This window comes from Penicillium canescens, assembly GCF_028828765.1.
Source record: "Penicillium canescens strain IBT 15451 chromosome Unknown utg000004l_segment0_segment0, whole genome shotgun sequence".
Classification (NCBI taxonomy): Eukaryota; Fungi; Ascomycota; class Eurotiomycetes; order Eurotiales; family Aspergillaceae; genus Penicillium; species Penicillium canescens.
This window is the reverse complement of record NW_026703966.1, coordinates 5440168-5456680: the sequence shown is the minus strand read 5'-3', so window position 1 is coordinate 5456680 and position 16513 is coordinate 5440168. Positions and strand designations below refer to the sequence as shown.

The following is a 16513-nucleotide window of genomic DNA, read 5'->3' as shown; positions in this document are numbered from 1 at the left end:
TCCTGCAGGGTCTTCAATCCCTTGCAAGGCAATACGGCGGTAACCAGAAAAAAAATTAAATTGGATCAATAGCAACCAACCCTCACAGAGTATCCGGAAGAATAGCCAGATACAGTACATTAGAGAGAGTCAGAGCATTGACAGCATGCAGGATACCATAGAAGCATCATTCCAAAGCGCATCTCTTCTCCCAACTCCCAACCCCCCGATCCCTGTCCATCTTGCGCCATCCCCCAGCTGATTGGTGGTAGCTCTCCAACCTGTCCACATAACCTTGATGTCTCCAGTCTGTCTCCAATCTAGTCGCCAGACCCTTCACATGAATCCGAGGACTTGGAATTTGAATTCAAATTTCGGTAGCCTTGCATTGCTTGACAGGTACATTGGGACATGTCCAGAGTACAGTCCATCCACGCACAGAGGAAGGACGCGTACATGGGCTCCATAGTTAATCTCACGGAGTATGGAGAACGGAGTACCTTCACCATAATCAAGCGCAACACGCGACCCTCTATACTGCAAAAAGGCCTACTTACAAACTGTATCGCTTGGTGGGTCACCTCGGCGTTCCTGCCCTGCATGTGCGACTCCACGATCTATGGATCTATGAAGCTCCATCTAAATTGGATCCAATGGTCCTTGCATGGTGTGGATTGTGTGAGCCGTGTCTGCCACCGTGAGAAGTGGTTAGGGAATGGGCATGGAAAAGGATATCCGTAGTGGAATTGGAAGTATAGAGGTCGGTGATAGGGCAGAATTAAAAATAAAATAAAAAAAAGGAGAGAAAAGACACAAATTAAGAAATATGAAATAAGAATAAACTCTGATCCTCAGCGCCAAAAGCGGATAGTAGACCCTGAAAATCAGAAACGGAAATTCAATTTACTAGTAAATCCCTGTAACAATGAAATCGCCAGGTAAAAGGTAAAAGCCAAAAGCCAAAAAGGGGCGTCACACACAACCCCTTATCAGGGTCTGTGTGTTCGACTCCATAGAGCTGAGGTGTGTACCATTGAAAAGAAATGAATTCAACTCCATTCCCGGGTCGTGATTGGGGATTCTACATGTCCTTGAATTCAGGGGGAGGCTGTGTAGCTTTGAAGCTCTACATACTCCAATCCCAAATAATTGGGTCTTGAATCTGATCTTTGGTAGGCGTACTAGGGTATGCAAGGGAAATAAGCTTAGTGGACTTGATATGTACTTCCGTATACTCCAGTCTCATCTATATCCATATCATATCTACATTTCAATCTATACACTCCATCAGATATATAATATCTACGTAGATACTATAGCATAAGTTAATTAATCTACAAGTAGTATACATGCAGCTGCAGGGCGAAAGACCCTTAATCATCAAGCCTAGCAATTCAATTTAATTTCTCCACACCTGACATGGCCAGCTTACGCGGCCACATCCTGCGCCAAGCCCACTCACGGCAAGCTTAGGCATTTGGCGCTCCTTGGCAGACCCCCATCCCTCCCACTCCCAACCCTGTGTACTATGTTACTGTATTCCGGGCCCCTCCTTTTCCTTTCCTTTGCGTTTCTATTTTTTGCGTGGCGACAGGGCGAACGGAGCTGAGCCGAGGGGATTTTGCATTTCCGTCTTAAGGCATTTTACGTGTACCTTGAATGCTTTGGACATTTGGACAAGGTAGAAATATTACTGTTGCTATGTTTAGTTGGAGATATATGTGTAGATTGTACTGTAGACTGGCCTCTCTACCCCAGACTTGTCCTTTGTTTAGTATGATTGACATGATTTACGCTTTTAGGAGCGATCCCTGCCCTTATGGCCCTGTCACTATGCTTGGCCGTCGATTGTTCCAGGGTCGGGGTTTTATAAGGAAAGATCGACTCTACAACGACGCAACTGGTTTTGTTTTGTAATTGGTTCAAATGTGTTGGTTGTAGCTTGTTATGTTAACGATATAGGTTTATGTTGAAATGCGACAAATGTCAAGGAAATTAATGTTCGCGGTCGGAGTAGCAGATCGTCAATATATATCTCAACTAAGCTCACACAATACCCACGAATCATTTCTACACAGCAACGGTATAAATCATAGTCATTCAAATGTAATTGGTAATCCCTAACGACTTTTGCGAATGATGTACAGCAACACATGACGCCGAACGTCCCTGCATTAAAGAAATGAAAGAAGAACACCGGCTATCGAAACACCCATAGCTAAGACTAATAATAATGCATGAAGAGAACATCCATTAACTGCACCATTCTCAAACAATGATCGACAACTCCGGTCGGTCCGCCTCACCCTCCATGTCCGGATAGTAAGGGACCATGGCATCCGCCGCCTGGACATAGGCATCGTTGTACAATCTCCAGTAAGGCGTGCGCACCTTGCGAGCAGGGTGGAACAATCCGGCCCAGATATAGTTCATCACAGTTCCTGTGCCGATCGCCATGCGGAGCGCTTCGATGGCTTCGATGATTCGGTCAATGACGTGGGGGCTGGTCTCAAAGATGTTGGGGAAGGTCAGGTTGAGCAGATGGAGCATGGCGTCCTCACAGCCGAGGCCGACGACACCGAGGGCGACGTGCTTGACGACGGCGGCGGCGGTCTGTCGGTGGACTTGGTCACGGTCGACAAGGGCATCCTCCAGCAGCGGGGTGACGGCGTAGACATAGTCTTTGGCCATCTCGCCGATGTATTCAAACAAGAAGGACAGGGCCTTGAGGACACCGTTTTGTACGTTGAGTTCTGGTACTCGGTACTCGTTCATCAGGGCAGGAAGCACCGTGAAGGGAGCACAAGTTTCGGCGACGATACCGATGGCGACGGCCGTACAGACACGGGACTGACGCTCCTGGACTCGCAAGTTGTTGAGGAGAGTGGCCAGAACGTCCTGTGGTCCGATGGCTTTGGCGATGAAGCCGAATGTGTTGTTGGCTGCTCGGCGGATTCCCTTCTTGTGGGCCTTGAGCATATCCAGCAGCTCGAAACAGATACGCATCCATTCACGGGCGTTGACCGACTCCGGTCCACGGTCGGCAATACGACCGACCAAGTCGATGGTGTTCTCCTGCACCTTTTCGTGACGGTTACGCAGGATGGGTGTGAGACGGGGAAGGAGGTCTCGAATAGGTGGCTGCATCTGGTTGATACCGACCACGGTGACGATGGAACGTAAAGCACCCAGGATTGAACCCAGAACCTCTGGGTACTCCTCACCCAGGTATTCATAAAGAACGATACCAAGCTTACCCATGAGAGCATCCTCACCACACTGCTTCATGACCATCGCAACGCGGGAGATGAGATCGGCGGCTTGCTGCCGAACGGTGGCGGACTTGTTGTTCAGGCGCCAAAGGATCGTACTGACAATCTGAGGGAGATATGGCTTGCATCGTGTGCCAAGTGCATTCACCACGGTACCGAATCCATTGAGGATGACAATGTCTTCGATGCTTTGCTCCTGGAATGCGAAGAGAACACCGTCGATGAGACGTTCTTCCAGTCTCTCGGAGATGTCTGCGGCCCCGAGGGATGCAATCAGCTTCTCCACGGTTTCCACAGTCATCTTACGGTAGGGCTCGCTTTCGTCTTTCAGGTTGTTGACGACGCGCTCAAGGATCTCGCCGACGCCCACCTTCTGGCCCAGGTCCACGGTCGTATCGACCACCTGGCGGTAGTTCCTGCGGTCAAGCGCCATGCGTCGGACCCAGAAGCTCTTGAAAAAGTCTGTCAAGACGTGCTCCTTCAAGTAACTAGCAGTCACACCATCGGTGCTGGCACACTGAGAGACCACCTTCAAGACCACCTTCTTCATTTCCTCATCTGGTGAGGAGAACTCTCGAAGAAGAATTTCCATAATTTGAGTGGTATAGTAGTTGGCATACTCCTCGTCCATCAGAGGAATGATGTAGCCTACGGCCTTAAGGAAGGCAGCGAGACCCTTGCCACGCTGCTTGCGGGCACCGGTCCAGAGAGGATTCAGAATCTCATCGAAACTTTCAATACCATAGGGGTTGGCAGCTTCGGCCAAAGCAGCCACAGACAAAGCGGTGACAGTCCTGACCTTGGCCTGCTCATCACTGAGGTTATCCGAAATGCAGTCAACCAGGCCCTTGAGATGAGGCAGAATGGCGCATCCCATGAGAATGGGAATTTGCTGGATAATCTTGACACCGGTGTGTCGGGCTTGCCAGGATTTTTTGCTGCGGCAAACAGCACGGAGGAAAGGAAGGAGGGCGGGGATACCGAGGGCAGAGGCCACAACGGCGAAAGCTCGTGCTGTGGTGTTTCGCACGTACTCGTCAACATGGTCGATATCAGGACGCATCGTACTGATCATTGTGGCGAGACCAGCGGCCTTGGCAAGGTTGGAGATAATTTCTCGACCTTCAACACGCGCATAATAGTCTTGGTCAATGAGTAAGGGCTCAATGACGACCAAAATCTTGTGAACATAGGGACGAACCAAGTCATCGAGCTTGTAGAGAACACGGTCAATGACCTTGACCAGCAGATGGCGTTCCTGATCCTCCAATGACTTCTCCATGAGCAAAGGCAGAATCTGATTGAAAAGAGGTCCAGCACCAAAGTTGCGCGCATTGTCTGTGAGTTGCCGCAGGGCAGTCTTTCGCATGGGCGGAGTGCCGTTCTTGACCTTGAGCAGCAATCGCATGATCTTCCGCTCCTTCATTTCTTCAACGGTCATGCTGGTTTCGTCGTTACCTTCCATCAGCTTACCAAAGTAGGCCATATCCTCCGGCTTGAAGAATTGAAGATCACCAACGCCGGGAATATCAGTCGGAAGTTCTTTGCCCATAGACCGAACACTTTCTGGCTCTTGCATCATGAATCCTCCCACGCCGCCAGCAGCCATAGGCGCTGGTGTGGCCGTGAGCTTGCGAGCCTGGGTTCTGATGGGCTCGTATCCAGGAGGAGGGTCAAGGACCTTGTAGCCATCAGCCTCGCCAGGGAGCATGATATCAAGCTCTTCATCGGACCACCCGATGACCTGACCGGCCCCGAGATTGACAGAAGCCACAGGCGCACCTTGGGATGGGTGCATGGGGGTGGCGAGTCCTTGGTTACCGACGGGCGTCGCAGCTGTGAGAGAGGGCGCTAGATCCCATCGCGAGCGGGCTTTGGGAGCTTCATCGGGCGCACCAGGAGCGGGCGTCTGATCCCAACGTGATCGCTTGCTTTTGGCTACGGATTGCTCGACCTGGTCCTCTCCCTCAGGAGCAGGCTCCGGGGCCGCGTCATCCCATCTCTTCTTACGCTTCTTGCTGGTGGCCACTTGAACTGTCGAGCCAGTATCGGCGTTTTCTTTGTCGTGCTCCACCGTCTTCAGGGTGGCCTCATGCTCTGTCACATCTTCACCCCGCTCTCGCTTCTCCGCAATCAATTTTTGCACGCGCTCTTCCTCCTTCTCAATCTCACGGAGGGCCATCACCTCACGATAGGTTTGGCCTTCTCCCTCAACATTCGCGTGGGCGTTGGCGGCGAAGGGATCGGCGCGTGTAGGAGTCAAGGGTCCGCGGTTGAATCGGCGCTTCTGGTAGTCCGTCTCGCGGTCTGCAATTCGGGCTGCCTTCTCACGACCTAGCAGGATGTCCTCCTCCTCAACCCCATTTCCTTGCGCCATCTCATCGATCTGGCTTCTGGTGGCAGTGTACTGGCCAACCAAACTGTGTCCTCCGTTCGCATCCTCCATTTCCTCGTCGTCGCCATTAACGGCGATGGATGTGTTGTAGCCTGAGAATTTCTCCGCCCCATCCCGATCGTACAAAGTGGTATCGAAGGAGTCCGTCAGGGAGGCCTTGGTCGAGTTATCAGTACGTTGACCAGATGGGTCAAAAGTCCTAGAACCTTTTTGACGAGAAGCAGCGGCGTTGCGCTCAGCTTGGAGCCGTCGGACGGCCTCGAGGTCGGCTGTTGTGGTGATTAGCATGTGGTCAAGCGAGTGAGCTTGCGAAAACTTACCGTCAGACATCGTGATAAGAATCGAAAGTCGCGAGGATATGAGAGAGCCTATGATACCGCAAAAAGGGTCACAGTCGCTACATCCGGATAGGGAACCGCTGAAACGGCCACAAGAATAACCTTTGAGGATGCAGTGTTGCTAGGGACTCGCGATGAGAGACTGAAAAGGCCGTCGGCGAAGTCGCGCTAATGGATGACTAACTTTCTAGCACTACACGTGATCTTAATAGCTATCAGAATCAGCACGTGACAATATATCCAGAATATAGTTATATCCAGATGGATGAGTAAGCACAAGCCCACCTGGTCAAGTTAGAAGTTCTTCTTTCTTTACCTACCACAACCCGGAATATATGGTCAATATTTCACTAGCAGACAAAAGATGTTCGCAAACATTATAGACTTGAACGAGAACTTCTCGTTCCTGCTGAGGAAAATACAGAACTAACATATCCTAATCCGACTCACCACATCTTCAATGAAAACCATTGGTATTTCACGCATTTGTAGTTTCAAGATTACATATCAAGATGGAAATAAACACTCTACTTTTCCATTCATCTCACCGAGGACCTACCGACACATACCATAATCCCAATGCATCCGTGGCGTTGGTAGGGCGCTTATAGTCTATTTATGTCCCACAACCAGCGTGTCAAGAACATTAGACTTTCTGCATAGAACTTGATTCTCTCTGGCACCTGATACTAGTCTTTTAATTGGGGAAATTAATGCCAATGTAACCAGGATGAGGAATTCTCCGAAAAACAGCCAATGGCAGACTTGCCTACCCCAAGGCGCTGGGCTGAAGCGCTATACCAGGTTTTGGAAAAATCTTAGAATACACCTGTAGAATATGTATTTTAGCATCCTTATTAAGGTTATACTGGGGTAGCAAAAGGCCAAAATATATTACCCTAAAGCTAATTCCCTGTCCAACGTTCAAAGCCGCAACTTGCCGACTGACCAGTAACGACTGAGCTAGTGTAACATACAAAGCCCGTTCGTGTGGTTGTATTCGTTTAGGTTATACAATAAGCTCTAACTATGAGTGTATGGAAATTAAAAGTACCTAGCCTATCTCTCCGGTCATTCAAGTATGTGAAATCTGACAAAACAAAGACGCCAATTTTAGCTCTCCTTAGCCCCGTAAGTTCCTCAGTCAGCAGGCTCGAATACTTTCTAATACCAACTACCGACTAGATGCGGGGATTTTTTTATTTATGAGGAGTCTCTCGTTGGTACAGCCATTGGTTCATTGAATCGGAATCTATTGCGCTTGATTCGATCTGGCGTAAACTGTGACCCTGACCATCTGGACGGCATGTTCCAAATTCGGAGCATTTACTCTTTGTTACATATCAAGGTAGCCTTACCATACCCCTGATTTAATATTATAACTTCCTATCTTTGTTGACTTTAACATCCTCCCTACTCCTCCCCGGTTCTTTCCTAAGACCTCCGACCTGATTTTTCGAGAAATCAAGACTATATTTCTTTACAAATCGCCGATACCAAAATGAGATGTTTTCTAACGCTTGCTTTGCTCTTTGTAGCAGCAACCATTGACGCATACTCAGCACTTCCTCATCCTCTAGCTCTTGCCGCTTCATTTTCTCATATCTCTCGCGAGCTTGACCTTATCAACCTCGGAAACTGCTCTCTTGCCAACGCATCTATCCCATTGAAAGACACAGAGATGAAACTACCACCCCCCTCTACGAACCTTACCCTCAAATACGTTGTGCTTGGGCGTGGAACTCAGAACTACTCTTGCCTGGCGCTGAATGCTCCATCAAATCACAAAGCCGCTACAAAGCCTATTGCCACCGGAGCCGCAGCAACTCTCTTTGATGCCTCTTGTGTTGCATCGAGTTCGGGTGCTCTTCTCCACCAGCTCCCTGCAATCATGAGCAACACACCTCTTGGAAGCATCGTCTTCATGGCAGCTCTTTTCGGCCAGGGCACAAAGAGCACCGATCTCATAATCGGCGAGCATTACTTCAACGCTGGCGGGGATCCGGTCTTTGATTTGAGCTTGAGTGGCTCTCAATCTTGGATCGTTGCCAAAAAGGACGCATCTGTCTCAGCTCCTGCGACGGGACTATCTAATAGGCAGAGCGGCAATGTTCCATGGCTGAAACTTGGACACAAGGATGGGTGTAATATTCAGGTGAGTGATTGACCTAGCAGCTTTAGCTACGAGCACTTTTGACCTATTCTTGATAGGAGGTTTATCGAGTTGTGACATCCCAAGGAGACCCGCCGTCTACATGCACTGGTCAAAATGAGACTATACAAGTTGCATACGCCGCGGAATATTGGTTCTACGGATAAATCGAGTTATTGCATTCGCGGTGAAAGCTGCATGTTGGAATTTTGAAATTACCAGTATCACATCTCCATGTGATAAGTTATATTTGCTCTTAATTATCTATCAAGTTTTCAATGACGGCCCCAAGCCTCTCAACACCCTCAACTAACCGCTCCTCATCCTCCCACATGAAACATAGTCTTAATCTGCGATGCAAATCTCTCCCCAAGGAATCTCGCCCTGGCACAGCAAAAACCTCACCATTACCTAGCACTAAGTTTTGCTCCTCGAGGGCATAATGACACACCCGAGTGGCATTCACTGTAACCGGGAGTTGAACCCAGATATAGTACCCCCCAACCACTGGACTAGTCTCAGGATCAGGAGTAAACGATACACCTAGAGGACCAAGATATCTTTTGATTGCTGATGCCAGTAGACGGTGACGCTTTCGACCCAGAGGAATGAGTGCATCCGCGATGTACCCCGGTAAGAAATGATCCTCTAGTAGCTCGTTGATAAAAGTCGACATCAGCTGAGAAGGGGCACCACCCGAACGCGTAGAACCACTTCGACGATTTAGTCCACGCCCACGTTAAGTTTCTCCAAATGATGCAGAGTAGAAGACTTACGCTTGAGAAAGTCCATAAACAAAGTCCTCGGTCCCTTCAGCCCATCCAACCCGACACCCGGGACCGATAAGCTTACTGAAAGACCCATTGCTCACAGTATTGCCAAATTGATCCAGAGGACCTCCGTCAAGCTCCCGGTCGACATCCACAATGCGCGGCGGATGCTTAGCCACAGCGGCAGAGGCATGGACAACCCCCCAATTGAGAAAGTCATACACATCATCACAGACGACAAGAGCGTCATACCTACGAGCAACTCTAACAAGCGCCTCCCGCCGTGCGCGTGACATCGTTGTCCCAGATGGATTCGAGAAGCTCGGGACACAGTATATAACGTGCCTGTATATCTTTCGATATGGCCTGGGGGGCTTGGTAACCTGCTTCAAGGAGTTAAGCCCATACCTAGCTCTTCCAGCCGTGGAAGAAAAACATACCTGGTTACTCTGACTTACATTCTCACTGCTCTCAAACTCACTCAAAGCAAGCTCAAGAGCAGTAACATCCATACCACCCTCATCCTCAGGAATCCCAACCATGCGCCCAGCAAATCCGGCATCCTCAAAGACCCGAAAGACAAGATGATAACAGGGCTCAACTAGCCATATTCTCTGCGTCTGGGCCGGTTCCGTGAATACCTGCAGTACACATGCTAGATTTTGACTTGCGCCGCCGGTTATGGATATGCGCTCTGCATTTATAGTATGCAGGGGTGTATATGACTGTGATAGCCAATTGGCTATATTCTTCCTGAGGGGGTAATAGCCTTCATCGGGACCATAGGCCAGCCCGTCGTTGAAGATAGTCTTATTGGATAAGACGTCGTTGGCTGCTTGTTTCAGGCGTTGGGTTGGTAGCATGGCGGTGGCTGGCCAGCCCTGGAATAAGTCAATTTGGGTCTTGGGTTGCATCTTTTTCGGATTGGATGGGATATTGGGGTTGCCCGTGGTTTGGGGAAATATCTCTTGTCTTTATACTTGAGGTTAGGGCTAATCTTGTTTGGGGGGTATAAGCGATCTGACCAATCATGTGACGGGAAATGCTTAATATCCAATATAGTTACAACATAGAGTTTCAATGGTGTCTACTTGCTCTAGATTCATCGCTTGAAGGCCGAATGATCTGTTAAGAGGGTATACCTAGCCCGTGTTCTAATTTGTAGTGAACGTGGCAGGCTGGTGGGTGGAGGTCAATACAAAATTTGACAGGGGATTTATAACCCCACCGAAGCTGTGGAATTATCGGACTTGCTCTACATGTTACATTCTACTCTCTAGGGTCGAAGTAGTTGATATCCCGCAAGGAATCATGTCACATAGGAAAGGGCTCTCGCATTGATCACACCGCTAAAATACAACCCATAAACTCCTGCGGAAAAAGTCACCTATTCCGCGATTAGAAGTCAAATGACCGATCAGCGCCAGCATAATGCGAACGTAAAAGAACAGGCGAGAAAAAGAAGGAAACTGACCCCCATTATGCTTCTCCGGCTCGGCTCCGGAATGACACACACAGAAACGCCGAAGTATGCGCCGCCCCACCACAAGATAAGAATATATTCAACGATTCTATGCCCTTGTTATGGACCCCAACCCAGCCCCGACTATGAACAGAACCGGATTCATACGTTGTCGTCCTCATAGACGAAGTTGATGTCGCGGATACGGCGGCGGTTGTGAGTGATGAATTCCTGGTCGCCGGGTGGCCTCTCGTCACGGTTATTCGCAGTCAGCATGCTCTGGAGGCTCATGCAGACACTTTCGACAGTCTGAACTGGCGACCAGCCGGCCGTTCCGAGGAGATCGAGGCAAATGATTCCGTTGCTGTAGATGTGGGGATGCATGGGAATCGTGCGGGGGTGGCCGGTAGAAGCGTCACATTGAATGAACTGGACCTCTGGGGGTTCTAGAAAGACCATAAATGTCAGAAATAGCGCAACTTGACTTATCAAGAAAAGGGTGTGGATTGCACCCCGGGAGGAAGTAAGAATAAGGTTGGTTGCGTGAGAAGCTGGAACTTACCGATGGGGTACTTGTTGCTGAAAGTGAATTTCAGTCGGTACGTCTGGTTGAAGTAGAGAGGGTTGTCATCGAGGACCTTAATGTCCATCTGCCATTCCTCAAGAGTGTCACTCTTGACAATCTCGATTCCTGGCGGGACATGGTCCTTCATCTGGAAATATCATAGTGTTAGAAGACTGAAGATAGGGTGAATGAGATTCATGATGATGCGAGATGGACAAAAAGTGAAATGCGACAAAGTGGACTGAAGTGGAAAAAAGGCGGGGAGGGCGTCCGTACCTTCATGAGCTCCTGTAATCAAAACAGTCAGCTAAGTTCACCTCCAAGACAATTACACAAGTAAGAGACAATACTCACCTTGCCCAGGCGCTTGGTTGCGAACATGACGGTGGACTTGAAAGTTGGTGAGTGCAAAGACTTGGCGATCAAGAGAGCTCCGGTGGAGTAGGAGGGGCGGTGTGGGGTAGCAGATGTATGACGTGGGGCAGATGAGTAGAAAACTTCACGAACGCAAAGAGAAAGACGATGCAAAGCGATCAACTCGAGAACGAGATATTTGAGAGCGTTGAGATGTTCCTATGGAAGGATGCGAAGGTGGGGAGATAGAGGCACGTGATATTGACGCCTGACTTTATACTTGCCCGGTCATGCCACGAAGATGACTCCTTTGTTTCAGTAGTAACTTTGCGATGATGAGGACGATTTAGCTAAAAGGTATTGTATTTGGTTCTGATCCAATGGAATCATGTCAAGTCATACTTCAGCCCCTAAAGAGTATATCTGAAGCTAGGCGCTTTATCACCCAAGTCCACCAAGTCCTCCGCCACAAACCGAGGGACCCTATCAGCCTTGGAATCCCTCTTAGAATTAATCCTACGACAAATAACATAATAAAAGATCATAGCTAACAGCCCCAAAGCTGCAAAAACTAGCACTAAAGCATGCCCCAGACGATATCTCGGCGCATCCTCACTCCGATAAAAGTTAGAAGCAGCAGCACCAGCCATCGTCCCAAAACCAATTTGGATAGCAATACCTACAGCACGCTTAGTATCCGGTGCCCAATTATTCGAGGACAAGGTCAGAAGACCGGGGATAGCCGGGTACATGCCACACGCGGCAATGAAACAGCCCGCATATGTCAGACCGGGAATAAAGCGTGCTGGAGCGACGGCGATAAGGAATCCCACGAAGACAGCGGTGTAGCAGGCGAATGTGAAGAAGCTTCTTTGACCGGTTCTGTCGGAGTAGTAGCCGACTAGGATGCAGGATACTGTCGCTGCTGCGTAGACGGGGATTGTTAGGAGTTGGGCCAGGGCAGCTGAGTAGCCGAGACCTTTGATGATTGTTGGTAGGAATAGGGATAGTGCATATACAGAGCAGGCCTTTCATGCTTTGTTAGTATTATAGTATATGAGGAAGGAAGGTTAGACTTACCATTCCCCAGTACCCGAGGCAATGGAACCATGTCTAGTAAAGAATATCAGCAACATCCCTTTCATATAGACCTAGAGTAAGCAATATATACCTGCCAATCGAGAAGCGCATCTACAAAATGTTTCCATTTGAATGAGTGCTTATTTCCAAGCTGAGGTGCTGTCGACGTCTCAGTCTGGGTATAGTTCAAAGCATCCAGCAAGACCCTCTTCTCATGCTCCGAGAGGAAAGTCGCAGTTGCAGGTTCATCCCAAACAAGGAAGAAAGAAAAGACCGCAACAACCACGGTCAACAGGCCTTCCAGGATGAAACTATAATACGTTAGTGGTCAAAACCCAACTCAAGAATCGAGCGGGAACATACATCCATCGCCAGCCTTCTAGTCCACCAACACCATCCATCTTACTGATGAGATAGGCCAATAGACCGGAAAATGCACCGGCCATAGAAGCAGATGCGAAGATGAGTGCTAGTCTGAACTGCGAGTTCTTCCGAGGATACCTGCACTTTGTGAGCATAAATATGCATGGCTTCTCAATATGATATCCTACCATAGGGAAACGTAAAAAGCCAGACCAGGGACTGTTCGAAATTAGGACAAGAGCCAGAAGTGCATGTAGAAATAGAAAAGCATACAAAGTCCCGCTTCTGTCACTCCTATAGCAATTATCAGCCCAAGAAAACCCAGTTCGAATCCAATGAACTTACCAAGAAAAAACCGAGCAGCTAACAAACCAGAATAATTCTGCACAATTCCAGTCAAAGTCATGACGAGCCCTATCGTAACAGATCAGCCAAGAAGCCCACGGAACAAGAGAACATAGCACCATACCCCATGCAACCATAATAGACGGAAGCCAAATACTAGGCTTCAAACGAACAAGCAACAAATTGCAAAGCGGCTCAAAGAACGAATATGGAAAGAAGAAGATTGTCAGACACCTAGTTCATGTAGCAATATAATAATTAATTTGGTGTCACTTGCCCTGTACTTGCGTTAAGGCTCATATCTTAATACTCACCAATTATATTGCTGGCCAACTAAACCCAAAGTCGTAGACAATCCCTGGACATTTGCATTTCCGATATTACCTGTTCATACAACTTCATGAGTATATTCCTCAAAGCTAGGATACAAGAGGACTACCTCGATCCAGAAAACTCAAGAGATATAATACCGCCAGAATTGGAATAACGCGGAGATCGACTTTGCGGAGGAGCTTGTCGTACTCGGCTTGTGATACAGTTAACATTGCTGTCTCAACAGTTTGAGGGTTCAATTGCTTTTCTTGAAGCTCTTTATGGGTTGAGGGCCCATCCCTTTCTGTGGATTTGAAGTCCATTTCTGGTATGGATGAATTGCTCCAAAATGTTTGCGGTGTTGGCTGTGTTGGCTGTGTTGGCTGTGTTGGCTGTGTTGGCTGTGTTGGCTGAAGGTGTTTGGTGATGAATTAACCCTGGGATGCAAGGGGGATGAGAGGAATGGGAAAAAGCAAATAGACACCCACCTTTGAGATTCTGCAGACCGAGGTTCTATTATTCCCCCGCTTACGTTGCTTTCTCCATATAGTTGCATATCCCCATTCTGCTAGCCTTATAGTTGCATATCGGCTTTCTATCCGGTGGGCTGTTTTGGGGTAGTCTACCTCCGATCATCGGGTCGATTTGACAGAGTCAACTAGTAACTATGGCACAATATAAAACAAGAATACAGTCGAAGAATTGTATGTCCACTTTGATAGACTATGAAAAAAGGGGAATCACAGAACTATATCCAAGAAGCCGCCCGGCGTAAGAAACGACTTACAAGGCAGCATATCTGGAAGAATCAACGTATCAACAAATGAGAAGAAAAAAAGACTTAAAGAGACAGAGGAACGATTTAGCATGCAATCATGCCTGCGCGGCCTTGTCTCTCGCTTCGCGCTCAACCTTCTCTCGTTCGTCGTTCTCCTTCTGTTCACGAACCTTGGCCAAAACAACTTCACGGAAGATGGCACCACGGGCAACACTACTGAAACTCTTCTTCTTTGCGTGGCCAGATGCAGGGCTAGCCTCACCGTTGGACTCTGGTGCCGGCACGGCACCTGCCTCTCCAGAAGCGCCCATGTCCATGGGACTGGGGATATCTTCTCCATCCTCTTCCTCGTGCATCTTGAGCGATTCGATACGGTTGGCAAGCTTGACGATCTCGATACCGCGACGAAGACGGGCGCGCGCGATGTAGGCGCGGATCTCGGGCAGCAAGTCGCGGTCGCCGGCCGTCTTTCCGGTCAGCCACTCGTGCTTGAGGGCTTCCTCCGAGGTAACTCGCTTGCTGGGGTCGGCGTTGAGAAGAGTGAGGATGAAGTCTTTGGCGTCCTGGGACACATCGCGCCAGTAGCGCTCGTGGAAGATGATGCGGCCAGACCGACATTCCTCAATCAGGTCGGTCAGATTCTCGGATCGGAAGGGGGAGTAGCCACAGAGAAGAGTGTAGGTGATCACACCCAGCGACCACATGTCGACGGCCTTGCCGTGGCCTTGCTTGAGCATAACTTCGGGAGCGGCGTAGCCGAATGAGCCCGCCATGCTGGTCAGCACTTCGGAGGGACTGTGAAGCATTTTTGCGATACCGAAATCCGCCAAGACCAACTCGGATTCGGCGGAGCGGGTGAGGTAGAGGAGGTTCTCGGGTTTTAAGTCTTCGAAAGATCAGCGATCAGAACGTGCTGGGTGTATACAAAGAAACCGACCTCGGTGGACAATGTTGCGCTTGTGCAGGTAGTTTACAGCATCAAGTACCTGGCGAATGGTCTGCGACGCATCCTTCTCAGTGAACTTGCCATACTCGCAAATGCGGTCGAACAGCTCGCCGCCAACAGCTAGTTGCGTGACAATGTAGAATTTGTCCTATTCCCTCAGTCAGAAATCTCCAATGTGACCTGTCCTGAGTTTAACTCACCTTGGATTCGAACCAGTCGACAAACGAGACAATGTGGGGGTGTTGGAGCGATTGCAGCATCTCAAGCTCATCGTAGACCATGGTCTCATTCCCGCGCACATTCTTCTTGAGAATAATCTTGACAGCAACCTTCTGGCCATCATTGGTCTCTGCCTCACGAACAATGCCGTATGTGCCTGCACCTAGCGTTCTTCCGAATTTGTAGAGAGCTCTAACAAGCGAGAATAGTTTAGCAAATGCAGGGCAATGGAGATTGGATAGAAAGACCGTACTTCTTCTCATAGCTCTCCGGCTGCCCGGACAGCTTGTTGAGCATATTTGCGACTATAAAAAGCATGGTCAGCACATTGAAGGACCTTGAAAGCAATCGCGCAAACAAATGAAATTACGGCCGCCGTGAGGGAGCCGACCGAACAGACAGGGACGCAGGCATTGAGACGCAGACCATGACACAAAAGAAGGACCAGTATTGGCCACAGCTTCCAGAGATAGCTTGTGGGCAGTGTGTATATCGACATGATAATCGCAGCGCAGCGCAGATTGGGATTGTGGGCAAGGCTGACGCGACCCGGAGAATAATTGCCGGCAAAATCAAGCGACGAATCACGCTAAGACCAGAGGGCAAAAGTCCGACGAATATGAAATGTCGACTCACAGCTCATGATGTGGGGATAGGGCTGCAGACGCCCGAAGGTTGACGCGGTGTGTGATGGCTTGGGCACGGAACCCAGTAGGTAGCGGGTTGGACACGACGAGATTGAGGGGTCGGAGGTCTGTGAAGAGTTTAAAGTGTTGCGAATGCAGTGAGGCAGGTCTAGAAGGAGAGAACAGGGTCAGTGATTTGGACGCCAAATTCGAGGGGTGATCTGGCCATGCGCGGGGGTGGCTGCATAGAGATTCTCATCATGGGCAATGGGACATACGACCAGGATGATGCGAAATATCAGGTCAATCACGATCAGTCAAGCTGAACAGTGATCTTGAGAAACAGAGCAGTTAAGAAGGAGAGGAAAGGTGAAGGTGAGGGTGTTCTAGACGCGATAAGGCGTAGGGTTTAGCGTTGCACCGCCACACTAAAAGTTACTGCCTGAAATCAGGGGGTTCCAGCTTATATTGCTGTGAGACAATAAGGCAATAAGACAATAACAGTGCAAATGGTTGGAGCTGGTCTTGTTCAATATTCTTATCATGCATGCACAGGT

The 16513-nt window shown here is 49.1% G+C and overlaps 5 protein-coding genes across 5 annotated transcripts; 1 reads left to right on the top strand and 4 right to left on the bottom strand.

Moving 5' to 3' along the window:
• Positions 1 to 2247: 2247 nt before the first annotated feature.
• On the bottom strand, positions 2248 to 5976 carry N7446_007391 (U2 snRNP complex subunit HSH155; the record flags this gene model as incomplete). Its single annotated transcript, XM_058516136.1, has 2 exons — positions 2248 to 5915; positions 5967 to 5976. The coding sequence occupies 2 exons, from the start codon at positions 5974 to 5976 to the stop codon at positions 2248 to 2250; spliced, it is 3678 nt and encodes a 1225-aa protein (XP_058373314.1).
• A 1509-nt stretch (positions 5977 to 7485) lies between these two features.
• On the top strand, positions 7486 to 8303 carry N7446_007390 (DUF3455 domain-containing protein; the record flags this gene model as incomplete). Its single annotated transcript, XM_058516135.1, has 2 exons — positions 7486 to 8139; positions 8196 to 8303. The coding sequence occupies 2 exons, from the start codon at positions 7486 to 7488 to the stop codon at positions 8301 to 8303; spliced, it is 762 nt and encodes a 253-aa protein (XP_058373313.1).
• An 89-nt stretch (positions 8304 to 8392) lies between these two features.
• N7446_007389 (aminotransferase-like domain-containing protein) lies at positions 8393 to 9820 on the bottom strand (the record flags this gene model as incomplete). The annotated part of the gene is made up of 3 exons (XM_058516134.1): positions 8393 to 8849; positions 8913 to 9289; positions 9365 to 9820. 3 exons carry the CDS (start codon positions 9818 to 9820, stop codon positions 8393 to 8395), a joined length of 1290 nt encoding a protein of 429 aa, XP_058373312.1.
• Positions 9821 to 10530: 710 nt separating this feature from the next.
• Positions 10531 to 13212, bottom strand: N7446_007388 (uncharacterized protein; the record flags this gene model as incomplete). The annotated part of the gene is made up of 12 exons (XM_058516133.1): positions 10531 to 10814; positions 10931 to 11081; positions 11210 to 11221; positions 11288 to 11506; positions 11971 to 12315; positions 12368 to 12400; positions 12459 to 12678; positions 12731 to 12868; positions 12919 to 12949; positions 13004 to 13024; positions 13076 to 13144; positions 13200 to 13212. The coding sequence occupies 12 exons, from the start codon at positions 13210 to 13212 to the stop codon at positions 10531 to 10533; spliced, it is 1536 nt and encodes a 511-aa protein (XP_058373311.1).
• Positions 13213 to 14034: 822 nt separating this feature from the next.
• N7446_007387 (serine/threonine-protein kinase) lies at positions 14035 to 16318 on the bottom strand. Its single transcript, XM_058516132.1, has 6 exons — positions 16235 to 16318; positions 15967 to 16125; positions 15584 to 15635; positions 15312 to 15522; positions 15103 to 15259; positions 14035 to 15051 (listed from the first exon to the last, which is right to left on the bottom strand). Exons 2-6 carry the CDS (start codon positions 15971 to 15973, stop codon positions 14261 to 14263), a joined length of 1218 nt encoding a protein of 405 aa, XP_058373310.1. The 5' UTR covers positions 15974 to 16125; positions 16235 to 16318; the 3' UTR covers positions 14035 to 14260.
• Positions 16319 to 16513: the final 195 nt, after the last annotated feature.